Source organism: Neoarius graeffei, chromosome 26 (assembly GCF_027579695.1).
Source record: "Neoarius graeffei isolate fNeoGra1 chromosome 26, fNeoGra1.pri, whole genome shotgun sequence".
Classification (NCBI taxonomy): Eukaryota; Metazoa; Chordata; class Actinopteri; order Siluriformes; family Ariidae; genus Neoarius; species Neoarius graeffei.
In genome coordinates, this window is record NC_083594.1 from 55,180,263 (window position 1) to 55,199,676 (window position 19,414).

At 39.2% G+C, this 19,414-nt stretch overlaps 1 protein-coding gene across 1 annotated transcript; it reads right to left on the bottom strand.

Annotated features, from left to right (window-relative positions):
* Nucleotides 1-357: 357 nt before the first annotated feature.
* LOC132874148 (myosin heavy chain, fast skeletal muscle-like) lies at nt 358-16,375 on the bottom strand. The gene is made up of 39 exons (XM_060910105.1): nt 16,175-16,375; nt 15,916-16,059; nt 15,627-15,783; nt 15,520-15,547; nt 15,271-15,385; nt 14,889-14,981; nt 14,700-14,763; nt 14,501-14,599; nt 14,207-14,310; nt 13,985-14,123; nt 13,785-13,903; nt 13,434-13,583; nt 13,185-13,355; nt 12,798-13,104; nt 12,478-12,548; nt 12,293-12,380; nt 12,094-12,211; nt 11,888-12,011; nt 11,678-11,814; nt 11,349-11,604; nt 7,465-7,707; nt 7,131-7,307; nt 6,903-7,048; nt 6,725-6,815; nt 6,254-6,643; nt 3,885-4,011; nt 3,648-3,766; nt 3,356-3,552; nt 3,077-3,260; nt 2,835-3,000; nt 2,609-2,733; nt 2,217-2,525; nt 1,921-2,124; nt 1,664-1,789; nt 1,383-1,553; nt 1,182-1,286; nt 976-1,071; nt 616-747; nt 358-442 (listed from the first exon to the last, which is right to left on the bottom strand). The coding sequence occupies exons 1-39, from the start codon at nt 16,373-16,375 to the stop codon at nt 425-427; spliced, it is 5,811 nt and encodes a 1,936-aa protein (XP_060766088.1). The 3' UTR covers nt 358-424.
* Nucleotides 16,376-19,414: the final 3,039 nt, after the last annotated feature.

Below are 19,414 nucleotides of genomic sequence, written 5' to 3' on the forward strand. Positions count from 1 at the left end.
ATAGATAGATAGATAGATAGATAGATAGATAGATAGATTAAAAAATGAATAAATAAAATCACAGACCCCTGGATTATGCTTCAAGTGACCCCACTTTGAGAACCTCTGTTTTTGATTGATGATAATGGATTAAAATGTTTTATTAATCTGTATGAGAGCCTTGTTGCTCAGAATTATTATTTCTGCAAGTAAAATTATAACACAGACTTTTTGATTTTATTCCCATTCTTCAATATTTGTTACAGTGTGTTCAGTAAAACTTTGTCATTTATGTCTAAATTCCTAGTAAATGGAACTACAATGGAAGCAAAACACTGGGTAAATGACAAAATAATTTGAAATCAGTTTATTGTTGCTTTGTTATTCAAACACAAGTCAGTCATATTTTATGACTACATTCAACACTGTCAAACGTGAAGTTGTCTCATTCTGCCTCCTTGCCCTGGAAAGAAGTAAAGTACAGGAATATTAGTTTGAATGACAGAACAAGATGGTAACGAAATAAATGTAAAAATGTGTTGAAGACTCTGTTTAAACTTAGAACAGTATATGGTAGAACACACCTCACATCAATAATCAAATTTCATGTTCATTATTTTTTTATTTAAAACATACTTTTCCAATATCTCTGCTCTTCGCTCTCAGCTTGTTGACCTGGGACTCAGCAATGTCAGCACGCTCCTGAGCTTCCTCCAGCTCATGCTGCACTTTCCTAAATCTGGACAGGTGCATGTTGGCCTGCTCCTCCTTTTATAGTGGAGTCAAAAGTAAAAGAATGCATCTGTTTAGTACATTATTTACATTATTTTTTAAAGTTAATTTAAGTCTTTTTTCTGGCAGCCTTGGCTTCTGTGGCATTGCATTTTACATTTTCCAACTACGCATTTTGTGAAATGAATTAAAACCTTATTCATAACTAAAGCCTTTTTCCAAATGTTTGGGTCAGAAAGATACCGCCAAGCAATAATAACTTACAGCTTCTTCAGTCTGCCTCTTGTAGGCTTTCACTTTGAGCTGCAGTTTGTCCACCAGATCCTGCAATCTATTCACAGTCTTCTTGTCCTCCTCAGTCTGGTCATTTAAATATTAATAATTGCTTTGTGTTATGTGTTTCTTTTATTTGGTAGATATTTTGGATGTTTTGTACAGGTTGCAATATACATTATACAGTATATTATTACCTGGTAGGTGAGTTCCTTCACTCTCCTCTCATATTTACGGACTCCTTTAACAGCATCAGCCCCACGTCTCTGCTCAGCTTCGACTTCACCCTCCAGCTCGCGCACCTAAAAAAGAAATGTTATGTTTCAAATGCAAATTGGTCACTAAAATATCAGAATATTACAATTACTGTGTTTTTGTTTTCACACAGTGTAATATACCCTAGCTTCCAGTTTCTGGAGCTGCTTCTTTCCACCCTTCATAGCAAGGTTCTCAGCCTCATCCAGACGGTGCTGCAGATCTTTCACTGTAACTTCGAGGTTCTTCTTCATTCTCTCCAGATGGGCACTGGTATCTTGCTCCTTCTTCAGTTCCTCTGCCATCATGGCAGCCTAAATTGAAAGGAGAATATGCATTTAGCGCATGATTCTTAAATGTTCTTTCCAGATGGTCTCTAAAATAATGTTCAAATAATTATGATTATATTACTGAAGTCACTTACATCAGTGATAGCCTTCTTTGCCTTCTCTTCGGCATTTCGTGCCTCCTGGACTGTGTCTTCAACCTCACCCTGGATTTGAACAAGATCTGCCTCAAGCTTCTTCTTGGTATTCATAAGGCTGGTGTTCTGTAGTGAAATGTTTTGATTAGTATTTTGATGCATTTCATATTTTATATTTTATATAAGTATTTTTATACATTATATTCAGATGTATTATTTATATTTTTATTAATAACCTGTTGATGCATCTTTCATACTTGAGAATGCAGGAGTGCCACACGCTCACTGGCATCAACCAGCTCCTGTTCAGCCACTTTGCGGCCTCTGTCTGTCTGCTCCAGTGCAGCTCTCAGTTCCTCTATCTCTGCCAGCATCAAGTTATTCCTGCGCTCCACCATGGCCACCTGCTCTTTCATTTCTTCTTGTCCTCTGACAGCCTCATCAAGGTGCAGTTGGGCATCCTGTTGGAAATTTGGAGACCATTTATCTCTCTTACCAGAGACACCAGATAGAACAGGAACTAAGACTAAAAATATTGTTTGCCTGAAAATACCTTGAGTTGTCCTTGGACATTCCTGAGCTGTTTCTGGGCTTCAGCAGCCTGACGATTGGCATGGCTCAACTGAATCTCCATTTCATTGAGATCTCCCTCCATCTTCTTCTTAACCCTCAAAGCATCATTCCTGCTCCTGACTTCAGCATCCAGAGTAGTCTGCATGGACTCGATCACCCTCTGGCTGTTTCTCTTGATCTGCTCTATCTCTTCATCCTTCTCAGCAAGCTTCCTGTCTATTTCACTTTTCACTTGTGTGAGCTCAAGTTGAATACGGAGGATCTTGGATTCCTCATGCTCAAGTGTGCCCTGAAGAATTGTGTTGGATATTAATCAGTTTGGTGTCAGCCTATTCTCACTTTTCGATATGGGGAGTCCATGTACAGTCTTACCTCAGCCTCCTCAAGAGCAGTCTGGATTTCTGATTTCTCAATTTCTACTGTCTTCTTTGCTTTCTCCAGCTCATGAATGGTCTTTCCAGACTCTCCAATTTGTTCAGTCAGGTCAGATATTTCCTCTGACAGGAAGAAGAATATTTACTCAAATTTAGCAAATATCATGCAACATTCCAGGATTTCAGTGTGACTGAAAAAGTGTAGTTATATTTGGGAAACATACGCTGCAGATTCTTGTTTTCTCTCTTCAGGGTCTCAAGATGGTCAAGAGCTTCCTCGTATGAGTTCTTCATTTTAAAGAGTTCAGTGCTGAGAGACCGAGCCTCTTTCTGAGCTCCCTCCAGTTCAGCCTGACTTTCTTCATACTTCTGCTTCCATTCTGCCAAGACCTAAAAGTGACCACACATAAATTATATAATCGTTATACCTATAGATGAAGGAATTGCTTTTCAAACAAATGTTCACCTTGTCAAAATTCCTCTGCTTTTTATCAAGGTTGGCCGCTAATGCATTGGCTCTTTCAACATCAATCATGAGGTCCTCCACTTCATTCTGTAGCCTCTGTTTGGTCTTCTCCAGAGAAGCACACTTGGAGTTCACAGCTTCGATGGATTCCTCTGCCTCTTGTAGACGCTGAGCAAGCTTTTTCCTATAGGGAGGTGAATCAGCAGTCTGTTGTAAATTTGGCTATGATGCGTATTATTTGTTTAGACACAGCTATTTGTTATTGTGGTATGAATTTACTTGGCGTCCTCAAGTTCCTCAGTACGCTGAATGGCATCGGTCTCGTATTTGGTTCTCCACTGAGCCACCTCACTGTTGGCCTTGGACATTGCACGCTGAAGCTCGGCCTTGGCCTCCTGCTCTTCCTCAAACTGCTCTCTGAGCAGATCACAGTCATGACGTGCTGATTGGACAGCATGGGCCAGGGCATTCTTGGCCTATAGATCAAATCAATGTCATAAAACTTAATTTGATCACAGAACATTCAAGGTTTTTACAACTATGCATTGTCTTACTGCTAACAGATACATACTTTCACTTCTTCTTCAATCTGTCTCTTGAGCTCCTCAATCTGTTGAGTGTGGGCCTGCTTGCCTCTGGTCAGTTGAGACACAAGAGCTTCTTTCTCCTCTAACTGGCGTCCAAACTCGCCTTTTATCACAAAATAGACACCGATTATTATGGTCCTTTGACCAGATTTGCTTTTTTCCCTTTTTTCTATATTGTATTACCATGCGGTTTCATTGTCCTTAAAGTTTTATATACTCACCATTTTCAGTCTGAAGCCGTGCTCTTTGTGCATTTAAATCATTAAGTTGACGCGTGTGTTCATCATTCCTGGCTTTTAGTTCTCCTACTTGGTCCTCTAATGTACGGCACATCTTCTCAAGATTAGACTAGGAAGTCAAAGCAGTTCAAGTTTTTAGTCCTAATATTATTCTTGTTAGTACAACCCCAATTAAAAGAAAATTCAGAAGCTGTGTAAAACATAAATAACAGAATGCAATTTGTAAATCATGGAAACCCTATATAAAATTGAAAATAGTACAAAGACAACAAATTATACATTGAAACCAAGAAATTTTATTGTTTTTTGAAAAATATATGCTCATTTTGAATTTGATGTCAGCAACATGTTTTTAAAAAATTGGGACATGGGCATGTTTACCACTGTGTTGCATCACATCTACTTTTGGCAACACTCTGTCAGTGTTTGGGAACTGAGGAGACCAATTGCTGTTGTTGTGACAGTTAAATGTTGTCCCATTCTTGCTCTATAAAATTCCCGTTGCTGAACAGTTCACGGTCACCTTTGTCATATTTTGCACTTTATAAGGTGCCAAATGTTTTCAGTGAGAGACAGGTCTGGACTGCAGGCAGGCCAGTTTAGCACCTGGACTTTTTTCTATGAAGTCATGCAGTTGTAGTCTATATTGAATGCAGTTTGAGATTGTATTGCTAAATTAAGCAAGGGCTTCCCTGATAAAGACGTCGTCTTGATGGTAGCATGTTGCTCCAAAACCTGTAAATATCAGCATTAATGGAGCCTTCCTAGATGTGCAAGCTGCCCATGCCATGTCCACTAATGCCCCCATACCATCACAGATGCTGGCTTTTGAACTGTGCTCTGATAACACACTGAATGGTTCCTTTCCTGTTTCGCCCCGAGGATGCCGTGTCCATGATTTCCAAAAAGAATTTCAAATTTCCAATCGTTAGACCGCAGAACAGTTTTCCACTTCATCTCAGTCCATCGTAAATGAGCTCAGGCCCAGTGGCCCAGTGGCGGTGGTATTTCTGGATGTTGTTTATATATGATTTTAACTTGTGTTTGCAGTGTCACCTGAGGGCCCATAGATCATGATCATCCAGTGCTGGGTTTTGGCATTGTCCCTTGCATACAGAGATTTCTCCAGCCTCTCTGAAACTTTTAATGCTATTATGTACCATATGCCCAGGTCAGACGGCAGAAAGACGCATGCTGCAACCTGCGATCGGTCGGGTGGCGACTGATTGCAGGTGGACGCAGGTGTTTTGCGTCAAATCCTTCGTTGTGGTCAGACGTATTGCAAGACGCAGAGTTTTTAAGCTGTTACGACAGGATACAACTAGTCAGAAGCAGATGCAGGTTGACGCAGTGCACAGACAACCTTGAAAAAATATAAGGCCATAAAACTGCTCACAGGTTGTTGTAAACTATTTGCAGGTGCAGTCTGCGTCTACCTGCAATGCATTGCAGCCATCTCTAAAGTCTTGTCTTCCCCTGTGTCAGCCTGTGTCTAGCTGCCACTACCTGCGATTGGTCGCTCAAGTGTTGCACGACCACCTGCCTCTACATGTGTCAACCTGCTATTTGCACCGATTGGAACGAATCACAGCTGAAATGTGAACAGATCATGATCCACTTCTGTCAACCTACCTCTACTAAAGACCCTCTGCAACACTCTGCCATTATCTGCGTCGTCGTGCGTCGACGCACGACCAGTCTTGTGTCTACCTGCGATTTTGTTATCGCAGGTAGATGCAAGTAGTTGAAAACTAGTTGCAGCCTGCTGTCTGACCTGGGCAATAGATGATGTGATCCCCAAATTGTTTGCAATTTTACACTGAGGAATATTATTCTTAAATTGTTTCACTATTTGCCCATGCAGTCTTTCACAGAGTGGTGAACCCCTCAGCATTTTTACATCTGAGAGACTCCGCCTCTCTGGGATGCCCTTTTTATACACAATCATGTCACTGACCTGTTGCCAATTAACCTAATTAGTTTTTTTTTAAATACATAATACAACTTTTCCAGTCTTTTGTTGCTCCTGTGGCAACTTTTTGAAACATGTTGTTGGGACTAAATTCAAAATTAACATATATCGTTTTCAAAAAACCAAAAAAAAATTACTCAGTTTCAACATTTGATATGTTGTCTTTCTACGATTTTCAGTGAAATACGAAAATCCATGGGGTTCCATGACTTGCAATTAATCACATTCTGTTTTTATTTGTTTTACACAGTTTCCCAGCATTTTGGAATTGGGGTTGGAGTTGTTGTTGTTTTTATCAATAAACATACAAACAAGTTAATTAAGTTTGGTGTTTGTTTTTGAAGCGTTCATTTTTTTAATATATTTAAAAGAAACTTGCCTTTGATTTTGCCACAGCCTCCAAGTTACTTGCCAGGTCATCAATTTCCATCTTGTATTCACTCTTTTCCTTTTCCAACTTCTGTTTGACACGCTGAAGGTTGTCGATCTGCTCTCCAAGCTCAGCAACACTGTCAGCTTGTTTCTTGCGGAGGGCAGCAGCCGTGGCTTCATGCTGCAGAGTGGACTCTTCCAGATCACGACGCAGTTTGTGGAACTCGGCCTCACGCTTCTTGTTCATCTCAATCTGAGCAGCAGTGGCACCTCCAGCTTCCTCGAGCCTCTCGCTGATCTCCTCAAGTTCCCTGGAGAGATCAGCTCTCTGCTTCTCAACTTTAGCGCGAGCTGCACGCTCAGCCTCAATTTCTTCCTCCAGCTCCTCAATCCGAGCCTAAAGTGTTTTCAGTGTATTGTAAATTATGCACTTCAGCTTTACTTCATTATTCTGCATTGAGTTTTTCTTGTAACTCACCTGAAGTTCCTTGATCTTCTTTTGCAGCTGAGCACCCAAAGATTGCTCATCCTCAATTTTTCCAAGAAGCTGGCTAACCTCAAAATCCTTCCTGTAAATAAGAAAAGCACCATTTATTATTAAAATATAAGGAAAGTAAGGACACAACATAAAATTAATTTGTAGCGCATGCTCTCACTTTTTGAACCGTTCCTCAGACTGCTGCTTGTCATTCTCCAGGTCCATTATGGACTCCTGGGCCAGTTTCAGGTCACCCTCAAGCTTTCTCTTGGCTCTCTCAAGGTCCATACGGAGCTTCTTCTCTTGTTCCAGAGAACCTTCCAACTAAATTTCACAGAAATTAGTTAATTTATTATTCACAGTAAGATATAAATGTTTAGTTTGGAAGTGCAAAATGTATACTTACATCGTCAACTTGTTGCTCAAGTTTGGACTTGGCTTTGGTCAGAGTGTTGACTTTATCTTCTTCTGACTGAAGATCATCCAGAGTCTGCTGGTGTGCCTCTTGGAGGGCTTTCTTTTCTTTGGCTAATTTAACAATCGCTTCATCTTGTGAAGTCATTTCTTCAGTAAGGTTTTTTACCTAGAAGTAAAACATGTACTTTTATTTTCCATGCTCACTAAAAAATATGTTATAAAAGTGTGTGTGTATATATATATATATATATATATATATATATATATATATATATATATATATATATATATATATAATATAATTTTTAGTGTAGAATTTCAACCTTGTTCTCAGTGGCATGTTTCTCCTTTTCCACTTTGGCCAAGGTGAGCTCCAGGTCATCAATGTCCTTCTTTAGCTCAGAGCACTCATCCTCCAGTTTCCTCTTCTTGGCAGTCAGCTCAGCATTGATTTCCTCCTCATCCTCCAGTCTCTCATTTGTCTCTTTGAGCTTGGCCTCAAGCTGGATCTTGCTCTTGATGAGCCCCTCACACCTCTCCTCAGCATCAGCAAGGTTTTCTGTTTCCTGTTCATCCATATGCCTTATTGTGATTATTTATCATATTTACTATTAAATATATAACAGTTAATATTTACTTTTTTATTTATTTCCCCTTTTTTATTTATCCTTCATCATAATTTGAAATCAGAATCTCTGGACAGTAGGGCAAATGCCTCTCTGTAGTGCCACATGGGAGCACATTAGTATTAATTTTAATTTACTAGGTGTACAGAGTAAGGTACAGTGGATATAAAAGTTTACACACCCCATTAAAATGATAGGTTTTTCTGATGTAAAAAACTGAGACCACAATAAATAATTTCAAAAGTTTTCTCACCTTTAATGTGACCTACAGTTGTGCTTGAAAGTTTGTGAACCCTTTGGAATTTTCTATATTTCTGCATAAATATAACCGAAAACATCATCAGATTTTCACACAAATCCTAAAAGTAGATAAAGAGAACCCAGTTAAACAAATGAGACAAAAATATTAGACTTGGTCATTTATTTATTAAGGAAAATGATCCAATATTACATATCTGTGAGTGGCAAAAGTATGTGAACCTTTGCTTTCAGTATCTGGTGTGACCCCCTTGTGCAGCAATAACTGCAACTAAACGTTTGTGGTAACCGTTGTTCAGTCTTGCACACCAGCTTGGAGGAATTTTAGCCCGTTCCTCCGTACAGAACAGCTTCAACTCTGGGATGTTGGTGGGTTTTCTCACATGAACTGCTCGCTTCAGGTCCTTCCACAACATTTCAATTAGATTAAGGTCAGGACTTTGACTTGGCCATTCCAAAACGTTAACTTTATTCTTCTTTAACCATTCTTTGGTAGAATGACTTGTGTGCTTAGGATCATTGTCTTGCTGCATGACCCACCTTCTCTTGAGATTCAGTTCATGGACAGATGTCCTGACACTTTCCTTTAGAATTCGCTGGTATAATTCACAATTCATTGTTCTATCAGTGACAGCAAGCCATCCTGGCTCAGATGCAGCAAAACAAGCCCAAACCATGATACTACCACCACCATGTTTCACAGATGGGATAAGGTTCTTATGCTGGAATACAGTGTTTTCCTTTCTCCAAACATAACACTTCTCATTTAAACCAAAATGTTCTATTTTGGTTTCATCCGTCCACAAAACATTTTTCCAATAACCTTCTGGCTTGTCCACGTGAGCTTTAGCAAACTGCAGACGAGCAACAATGTTCTTTTTGGAGAGCAGTGGCTTTCTCCTTGCAACCCTGCCATGCACACCATTGTTGTTCAGTGTTCTCCTGATGGTGGACTCATGAACATTAACTTTAGCCAATGTGAGACAGGCCTTCAGTTGCTTAGAAGTTATCCTGGGGTCCTTTGTGACCTCGCCGACTATTACACGCCTTGCTCTTGGAGTGATCTTCGTTGGTCGACCACTCCTGGGGAGGGTAACAATGGTCTTGAATTTCCTCAATCTGTCTGACTGTGGATTGGTGGAGTCCAAACTCTTTAGAGATGGTTTTGTAACGTTTTCCAGCCTGATGAGCATCAACAACACTTTTTCTGAGGTCCTCAGAAATCTTCTTTGTTCGTGCCATGATACACTTCCACAAACATGTGTCGTGAAGATCAGACTTTGATAGATCCCTGTTCTTTAAATAAAACAGGGTGCCCACTCACACCTGATTGTCATCCCATTGATTGAAAACACCTGACTCTAAATTCACCTTCAAATTAACTGCTAACCCTAGAGGTTCACATACTTTTGCCACTCACAGATACTGTAGATTAGATTAGGTTAGATAAAACTTTATTGATCCCTTTGCAAGGGTTTCCTCAGGGAAATTAAGAATGTATGTATGTAATATTGGATCATTTTCCTCAATAAATAAATGACCAATTATAATATTTTTCTCTCATTTGTTTAACTGGGTTCTCTTTATCTACTTTTAGGACTTGTGTGAAAACCTGATGATGTTTTAGGTCATATTTATGCAGAAATATAGAAAATTCTAAAGGGTTCATAAACTTTCAAGCACCACTGTATAACCTGTACAATTCAGTTGAGAAACAAATCTGTTAGGGGGGAAAAATATAAAAAATTTAAAAACAAAATAGAATATGCTGGTTGCATACGTGTGCACGCCCTTAAACTAATACTTTGTTGAAGCACCTTTTGATTTAATTACAGCATTCAGTCTTTTTGGGTTCACACCTGCCATCAATTAAAATGACTCTGATTAACCCCAAATAAAATTCAGACATTTACTCAGTTGCATCCTCCAGCAAAAGCCATGGTTCGCAGAGAGCTTACAAAGCATCAAAGGCATCTCATTGTTGAAAGGTATTGGTCAGGAGAAGGGTACAAAAAAATTTCCACGCCATTAGATATACCATGGAGTACAGTGAAGACAGTTATCAAGAAGTGGAGAAAATATGGGACAACAGTGACATTACTGAGAACTGGAGGTCCCTCCAAAATTGATGAAAAGACAAGATGAAAACTGGTCAGGGAGGCTGCCAAGAGGCCTACAGCAACATTGAAGGAGCTGCAGGAATTTCTGGCAAGTACTGGTTGTGTACTACATACGACAACATGTAGTCCTCATGTTGTGTGAGGGAGTTTTTCCTTGCCACCATCGCCACAGGCTTGCTCATTGGGGATAGATTAGGTATAAAATTAGCTCATATTTTAAGTCGTTCAAATTCTGTAAAGCTGCTTTGCGACAATGTTTATTGTTAAAAGCGTTATACAAATAAACTTGACTTGATGACAACCTCCCATATTCTCCATATGTCTGGACTATGAGGTAGGGTCAAAGAAAAACATCCAGGCCCGGCTAAATTTTGCAAAAAAAAACCCATCAAGTCTCCCAAAAGCAGGTGGGAAAATGTGTTATGGTCTGATGAAACCAAGCTTGAACTTTTTGGCCACAATTCCGAAAGGTATGTTTGGCGCGAAAACAACACTGCACATCACCAAAAGAACACCATACCCACGGTGAAGCATGGTGGTGGCAGCAGCATCTTTTGGGGTTTTTCTTCAGCTGGAACAGGGGCTTTAGTCAAGGTGGAGGGAATTATGAACAGTTCTAAATACCAGTCAATTTTGGCCCAAAACCTTCAGATGTCTGCTAGAAAGATGAAGATGAAGAAGAATTTCATCTTTTAGCATGATAATGACCCCCCAAAAAGTTTTGGAATGGCCCAGCCAGAGCCCAGACCTAAATCCAATTGAAAATTTGTGGGGTGACCTGAAGAGGGCTGTGCACAAGAGCTGCCCTTGCAATCTGACAGATTTAGAGCACTTTTGCAAGGAAGAGTGGGCAAATATTACCAAGTTTAGATGTGGCAGGCTGATAGACTTCTACCCAAAAAGACTGAATGCTGTATTTAAATCAAAAGGTGCTTCAACAAAGTATTAGTTTAAGGGTGTGCACACTTATGCAACCAGCTTATTGTATGGTTTTTTTTTTTTAATGTTTTTCTCCTTAACAGATTTGTTTGTTTTTCAATTTAATTATACAGGTTATACGTCACATTAAAGGTGGGAAATTTTTTTAAATTATTTATCGTGGTCTAATTTTTTTTTACATTAGAAAAATCTATCATTTTAATGGGGTGTGTACACTTTTTACATCCACTGTAGCTTCATGCTAGGTAGGTTTTAAAAACATACAGATGCCACTTGCAGTTGCAGGTCATTTTTCTCTTGTAGCAGAGACACCATCTTCTCCTCAAGCTCTTTCTTCTTGGCCAGCGCCTTTTCCAAGTCTTCCTTCATTTTCTCAAAGTTCTCCTTCATGGCAGCCATTTCCTTCTCAGTCTCTGCACTCTTGAGAAGAGGTTTGATCTTGAAGTACAGCTTCATCCATGGCCAGTGTTTCACGTTCATGAAGGAACGGATGTTGTATTGAATCGTGAAGATGGACTCTCTGTTAAAGGATTATTTAGGTCATTTTGCTGTTTGAAATGTAAAATGTGTTAATGGTCATGTGAGTATCATACCTTCTCTCCATCATTTTGATAAACTCCTTTCTCATGAGGAAACCACGACATAAAGCCTGAGTCATTGTCACTAGCTCAGCTAGTTTGTCATCACGCATCTCTTCAAGAAGACCCAGAAGACCGGCTTTGAAGAACACCTGTCAAATGCTTAGGTTATTTTACTTATTTCTCATGCAACTAATTAGCAATATTATTTTTTATCTAACTTACTTTGGTGTGTCCAAACTTGTACTGGGTGTGGTCCACATCAATGGAGCTCAGAAGTTTCTCTGAAGCTTTTTTATTGTCAATGAACTGTCCCTCTGGGATGACACTTGCATTTAAAACTTTGTATCTGTTTTCAAATTTACAACATAATTAAAACAAGAACTGCAGAGAATTTACAAATATTGAGTCACAGAAACTAAATAGATGACCTCTGCTTGAAGTCACCATAGAGGATTCTGCTAGGGAATCCCTTTCTGCAGATTCTGATACCCTCCAGCACACCATTACACCTCAGCTGGTGGATGACCAGATGATTCTCCATCAACCCTAGAGTAGGTGAATTTGTCAGTTTCCTACTGCATCTTTAATATCTGCACATCACTGAACACAAAAAAGGGATGGTCATACCTGGAGTCTTAGACTCATTGGGAATCAAACAACGTACAAAGTGAGGATGAGTACTCCTCAAATTGGTCATGAGTTTGCCCAAGTTTTCCTGTAGAATTGGAAGCAATAACATGCAAGTTTTCATTTGCAGAAGTCAACTGACAGACACTCATGGACACCATTCTTAAGGGTAAAACGTTTCTTACCCTAAACAGAGCAGACACTGTCTGGAAGGAGCCACCCTTTTTTTTCCCACCTTTCTTTCCACCACTCTCGGCTTCACGGAAGATGTGATGGAATTAGAATTGATAGATGTTTCTGTTTGTCTTTTTATTTACTTTATGCATTTGAAACTACACATGCCAAAATTGTTACATTGGACCAATGATTTTAGATGTTTTTATTCCTGTTCTATAGCATTCCCTCAAATAATCATGTATATTTGTTATAGAACTAAGAATACCAAAAGCTCAAACTTGTAACTGTTGAATTTACGGCTATTAAAATCTAACAAGGTTAATCTTACCATCAGCTGATGCATGGCTTACATACAGGAAGCTCAAAAGTTTATTTGCTGACTTCTGGTACAGCTGAACAACAGAGTCATTCAGGGGGTCCTTGTTCTTATCCAACCAGCCGTTAATGTTGTAGTCCACCGTGCCAGCGTAGTGCACCAGGGAGAAGTGGGCCTCAGCTTTGCCTTTAGCAGGCTTTGGCTTTTGAAAGGCAGCACTTTTTCCAAGGTGCTGGTCATGAAGCTTGTTCTTGAAGGACATGTCTGTGGCTTTGGGGAACATGCACTCCTCTTCAAGGATGGAGAAGATGCCCATTGGCTGATGGAAGAAAAACAATGCTTATGAAACAAAACATTGAAAAAAGCTTTGTTGGGGAAGGGGGGAAAAAACCCTCATACCTTCTCAATAAGCTCAATGCAGGCAGCCAAGTCCATACCAAAGTCAATGAACTCCCACTCAATACCTTCTTTCTTGTACTCCTCTTGTTCCAGCACGAACATGTGGTGGTTGAAAAACTGTTGCAGTTTCTCATTTGTGAAGTTAATGCAGAGCTGCTCCAAACTGTTGAACTGTGTTTCAAAAGAGACGTGTTCATTCTGATATCATGTCTGGATGAGAGTGACAAAAACATTAATGTTTTATCTTACATCAAAGATCTCAAATCCAGCGATGTCCAGCACACCAATGAAGAACTGTCTTTGTTGCTTTGTGTCCAGCATCTCATTGATGCGCACGACCATCCACAAGAACATTTTCTCATAGACAGATTTGCAGAGGGCCATGGTGGCATTGTTTACCTGAAAAAAGTAAAAAGATTTACATCTTCATCTGACAGGCACGTTTATCTTAGAAAAACTGTGATCCAAGCACACACCTTCCCAGGTTGGGAGTTAAGGGCATTGCTCAAAAGGCAAGCAGTGGTTTGAATCCCAAATTGTCAATTGCTAGCTTAGAAATTTAATCACAAAGCTAACACTTCTCCAGAGATGGCACGTTACCTGAGGTACAGTCTGGCCTTTGGTCACAAACTCATTTCCAACTTTGACTCTGGGGTAGCACAAAGCTTTCAGCATGTCAGCTGAGTTCAGACCAATGAGGTAGGCGATTTTATCAGCCTCTATTAAGAAAGAAAGAAACTAAGTTGAGCCAGATTTGTTTTTGACCTCTGTATTTAGCCTGTAATGAGTCCATCACGTACCCTCAGTGCCATCAGGCTCAGCCTGCTCCTCTCTCTGCTTCTGCTTGAACTTCATGTTTCCATGATGCATCACAGCACCGGTCAACTTGTAGATGTTGATTTTCTCATCAGCAGTGAAGCCAAGGATGTCAATAGCTGTCTATTGTGTGGAAGATGATTAAAATACAAATTAAGTTGAACATTTGACACATGTATCTTGAAGAGTTTAGAATTTATGCTTACATCTGTGGCAACAAACTCCTCCACATCATTGATACTCTTGACTGCGATTTCACCCTGGCTGATCATAGGATAGTCGTAGGGGTTGGTTGTAATAAGTAGTGCCTCTGTTTAAAAAAAAAAAAAGAGCAAAGTTATTCGAACATAAGCTCACAAAATCTTGAAAATGGAGATGGCTGGTTAGCATATAAAGTCTACAATAGTTTAAATAATTCTTATGATATCTCAGTAATATACTTGAGTGACCGATTTGTTTGAGCCTGAAATGGAAAGTATAAATCACTGTTATCTTCATACCAAGCAGCTCTGGTTTGTGTCCAGTCATGAGCTGGTAGAAAATGTGGTAGCTTCTCTCAGCAGACAGCTGGAAGGTAACTCTTGACTTTTCCAGCAGATCTGTTGATATAAAATGTTTGGTGACCCTGGCTATAATAATTTAGCAATATAGAATATACTGCTAATGAGTACAGTCTATTCTTAGATAAAGAATTCTTACAAGTTTCAATGTCAGCAGAGGCCAGCTTTCCTGTGGTCCCAAAATGGATCCTGATAAATTTGCCCTAAAATGAGAAATTACTGTATTATTTTAATTCACCACTGTCCCCTGCAGTTTAATAATGTATGCTAAATGGTCAGTTAGGTGAGTACATTAAAATTGAAACTTTGTTAAAATCTGCATACTTACAAAACGAGATGAATTGTCATTCCTCACAGTCTTGGCATTACCATAAGCCTCCAGCAGGGGATTTGCTGCAATGATTTGGTCCTCCAGCGATCCCTAAATAAATTACATTACAGGCTTTTAGCAGATGCTCTTATCCAGAGTGACCAACAACAAGACTCTGACATACCCACAGCAGTGGGTGGCCTGAGGAGCAGTTGGTAGTTAAGTGCCTTGCTCAAGGGCACGTCACCCATTCCTGCTGGTCCAGGGAATCAAAGCAGCAACCTTTTGTTCCCAAAGCTGCTTCTCTAACTTTTTAGGCCATGGCTTCCCACAAATTGGGAGTTGCTTTTGAGAAATGCCTGAGCAATGAGTGTCGATATGCACATAACAAGTCACCTACCTGCATTTTGCCAGGAACAGGCTCTGCCTTCTTCTGTCCACCAGACACTGCAATTGTCGCAAAGTACTGAATGACACGTTTGGTGTTCACAGTCTTTCCTGCACCAGATTCTCCACTGGGAATTCACGTACATGAAGTAGAGGAACAAAAAAGGCAAATATTTTTCATGTGATTTATATGTAATGTACTCTGACTTTCACACACAAGCACACACACACACCCTGATTTTGAAGCCAATTCTATACTTACGTGATCAGGATAGACTGGTTCTCCCTGTCTGCAAAATAAATTTAAATGAGTGAGTTTAACTCATCTCTGTGTAGTTTGTTTATTCTTTTCATGAAAACAAAAAATACCAGTGAGCATGAACTGATAGGCGTTGTCAGAGATGGAGAAGATGTGAGGTGGGGCTTCAACTCTCTTTTTGCCTCTGTATCCAGTAACAACAACAGCGTCATACACTGGGAGCCACTTGTAGGGATTCACAGTGACGCAGAACAATCCTGAGTAGGTCTAAGGGAGAGTCATGAGAGTCAGTATGCCATATTACATTCTGATTTTTTTTAAATCTTAAATTTCTTCAATCAACAGAGTTGGTTTGATTTATCTGAAATCAAAAAAGAGTTGATGCTTTGTCAAACTTACGTAGATCATCCACGCTGCGTAACGCTCTTTGAGGTTATACAGCACAGCAGGCTCATTGAGGTGGGTCATCATGGCCATGTCCTCAATTTTATCAAATTTTGGAGGGTTCATGGGGAAAATTTCATTTTCCTTAACTGTAAGAGTCTGTCGGGGGGAAAATGTAATTTGGAATAAAAATCACCAAATAAGATTTAAAAAATAGTTGATGGGTAATAAGAGTGACATTTGCTTATTTGAAAAGACAATCTGATTTACTTACTTTCCCACATAAAGTTTTGACAGTGGCTTTGCCACCGTCTTTGCTTTGCAGTATCCCTTTGAGGTACATTTCATTCGGCTCAGAAACAAAGTAGGCTGTTTTGGCATCAAAAGGTTTGTTCTGAGACTCAATCCTTTCTCTTTCTGGCTTACGAAGGTAGATGGCCGCTGGGCCAAAACACTCCATTTCTCCATCTCCCATTTTGTGATTTTACTTTGATAGAAAAATATAACCCGTGTTACTTTTATTGAAAAGCTTTGTTGTTGAAAACTGAAACAGAGTTTCTTCAAATCATAAAAGGAGCTTGAAATTAATGACTAATATAACAGTGGTTTAAGTTTTATTTTATATATAACTTATGTCTCTGCACCGCAAGAAATGTGTCGTCTTGTTGCTACTTGGAGATACTGAATGTTTTTTTTAAATTAAATTTAGATTTGTTAACTTAAACAATAACATTGTTATTAAGTCCTTGGAACTGATGTGCTGCCATTGTCACTCACCTTTCCTGGGTGCCTGCTGATCTTCAGAGGAGTATAAGAAGGCTTCTTATATAGTGTGGTAAATGTTAAGTCAGCAAGTCTGGCATGCTCTGTATGGGAATGCTCCATTTAGGTGTGAATTTTTGCACACTTGATGCCTTCAGTCATGTCTGTGACACTGACCTTTTGATTATATTCATGGTTTAATCAGTTATGTTAAAACAGGTCTCAATTATTACTGTACTTTTAAGATTGAGTTGTTAATCCTCAGTGGCTTCAAACTGGCCTCAGTGCAATATACATTTTAAATTAAAGATAAATACATTTGTTTGTCATGTAAGGTCACTGTGTTGAAGGACAATTTGAAAATAAATGGCCAAGACGTTGTTGAAATTTCTTCATATATATTTAAGGGTCTGATTTGTAGCCAAGCTTCTCTTGAGTGAACATTCTGAAGGGTATCAGTTACTGGAGTGTAGACATTGTTTAGTTCTTATGTGGATCATAATCTCTTTAATGTACCTTGGCATTAGTATAGAGCTCAGCATCGCCATGGATAAGCTCTCAGATGTCGCTGGCACACTACACTGAAGACCTTCAGAACATTTCTTATGACAAAGAAGGAAATGTAGGCACAGCAGTTGTCATTCTGTGATAATTATGATATTTATAACTCGGCAGTCAGAGCAATGTTGTGTGGAAGACTTTATATAAAGATGTAAAGAATATAAATTTTGTTGTGGCGAAATTTATGAATTTGAATTTAATCTCAGAAAAATTCTAATTTTATGAAGGTAATGAAACTTATCTCTAGTATTTTAAAACATATTGTCTTAAATGAATGAAACAGGTCTACACTTAAAAGTTGGGATGCAGATATTTTTAGCATTAAGTATCTTACTGAGGGGAAAAAGTTCCACCTTTCCACTCTTTATTAGGATATGAGAGGTGCTTAAGTCAGCCCTTCTTTTAGATAACCTTGACCTTTCTCTAAGAAAGAATTTGTCTTCAGTGACCACATAAATGATTGAACTGTCACTTATACATCCTGTGACATTATTAAAGTCATGCTACAGACATATGGAGTAATTATTTGTCTATATAGGAGTAATTATATTGTATCTTGAGATATTAAGACATCTAATTATAAGAAATGACATAGCATCACTTGAGCTTTTGTTCTTGGAGACTGAGGCTTTATTAGGATTAAATATGTGAATAGTTGATACTGGCGGCACGGTGGTGTAGTGGTTAGCGCTGTCGCCTCACAGCAAGAAGGTCCTGGGTTCGAGCCCCGGGGCCGGCGAGGGCCTTTCTGTGTGGAGTTTGCATGTTCTCCCCGTGTCCGCGTGGGTTTCCTCCGGGTGCTCCGGTTTCCCCCACAGTCCAAAGACATGCAGGTTAGGTTAACTGGTGACTCTAAATTGACTGTAGGTGTGAATGTGAGTGTGAATGGTTGTCTGTGTCTATGTGTGTCAGCCCTGTGATGACCTGGCGACTTGTCCAGGGTGTACCCCGCCTTTCGCCCGTAGTCAGCTGGGATAGGCTCCAGCTTGCCTGCGACCCTGTAGAAGGATAAAGCGGCTAGAGATAATGAGATGAGTTGAGATAGTTGATACTTATTTGTCGGAGAATGCTTTGGTTTTTGATAGAGGGGCTTAGAAGTAAAGTAATACTCTATCCATGATAGAAACACATGTTAACTGGTCCTCTTCAAAAGTTTGTTTTAAAGTTGTTTAGGGCACAGTGTGCTTTCCTGAAAGTATAGTGTGAAAGTTAAAGTAATTTACAATGTTTTTGCAGCATTTCATATTGTCATTCCCAAATGCTGCAGTAATTGTCTTCTGTTGATTTGTAATTATCTTGTGGCATATATTTTCAGCTAACAGCATACGGGACACTATTCACACAGAGTTGGAAAACTGTCAAGTGTGTACAGTAAATGTTAATATGTAAAAATGTGACCTGGGCTACTTTTCCAACCCACTTGTTATACATGTTATCCTATTAACATGCTAAGCTCTAAGTCAGTGAACATATCTACCTCAAAGCTTAGTATTACCATCACAGCTAATGGCATATAATGAGTTAAAATGGAGCTAATGCAGAAATTAGTAATAATATCAGATTTTAAGTATTTTTTTTTATTAGTGAGTGTATATGTAAAATACAGAATAAAGGAAAGAAATGAAATGCAAAGTAGTAAAGCAGTAGCATTGGTTTATCCACTTTAAAGATGTGTATGAGGACTGATATAGACAAATGGATCCAGCTTCAGAATATGTCCTTGACTCGACTCAGTAAATTCCACTCATAAAATAAGGGTTAAATAGTGCTCATTTTGAGCTACATGATTCTAAGCCTGCATTATCTGCGCAGAGAGTCCAAGGCTCCCGAAGGAATTTCAAGGAATTCACACACATCAACATGGGAGCACATGGCCAGTAAAATTATGATTTCTTATCTCCTCAAAGTTGGTCTTATTTTAGGAGTTAATGTAAGTATAGATGCTTGCTCAGCTATGCCATGAGTGCCTTGCTCCTTGCCAGTAAAGGTTACACATGCTATTGTGGTGTTACTTTAAAGCTGTTTATCACAGTGCCTTTGAGCTATACTCATAAAGCCAGAGTGGTCTTTGTACAACAATTACAATATGCTTATTTTTTTATAAGACAATTATCTTTAAAAAGACATTGAAGGGCATGCTGTCAATAAGGTGAGCATACAGTCTTCATTTGTATTTGTGTGATATATCTGT

Excerpts from the sequence above, each read along its gene's own strand:
- LOC132874148 (XM_060910105.1), bottom strand. The coding sequence starts at position 16,375 with ATGGGAGATGGAGAAATGGAGTGTTTTGGCCCAGCGGCCATCTACCTT. Across the intron at positions 12,549-12,797 it reads AAGCCATGCATCAGCTGATG|CCGAGAGTGGTGGAAAGAAA; the intron begins GTAAGATTAACC and ends TCTTCCGTGAAG. Across the intron at positions 1,790-1,920 it reads TGGCACTCCTGCATTCTCAA|AACACCAGCCTTATGAATAC; the intron begins GTATGAAAGATG and ends ATTTCACTACAG.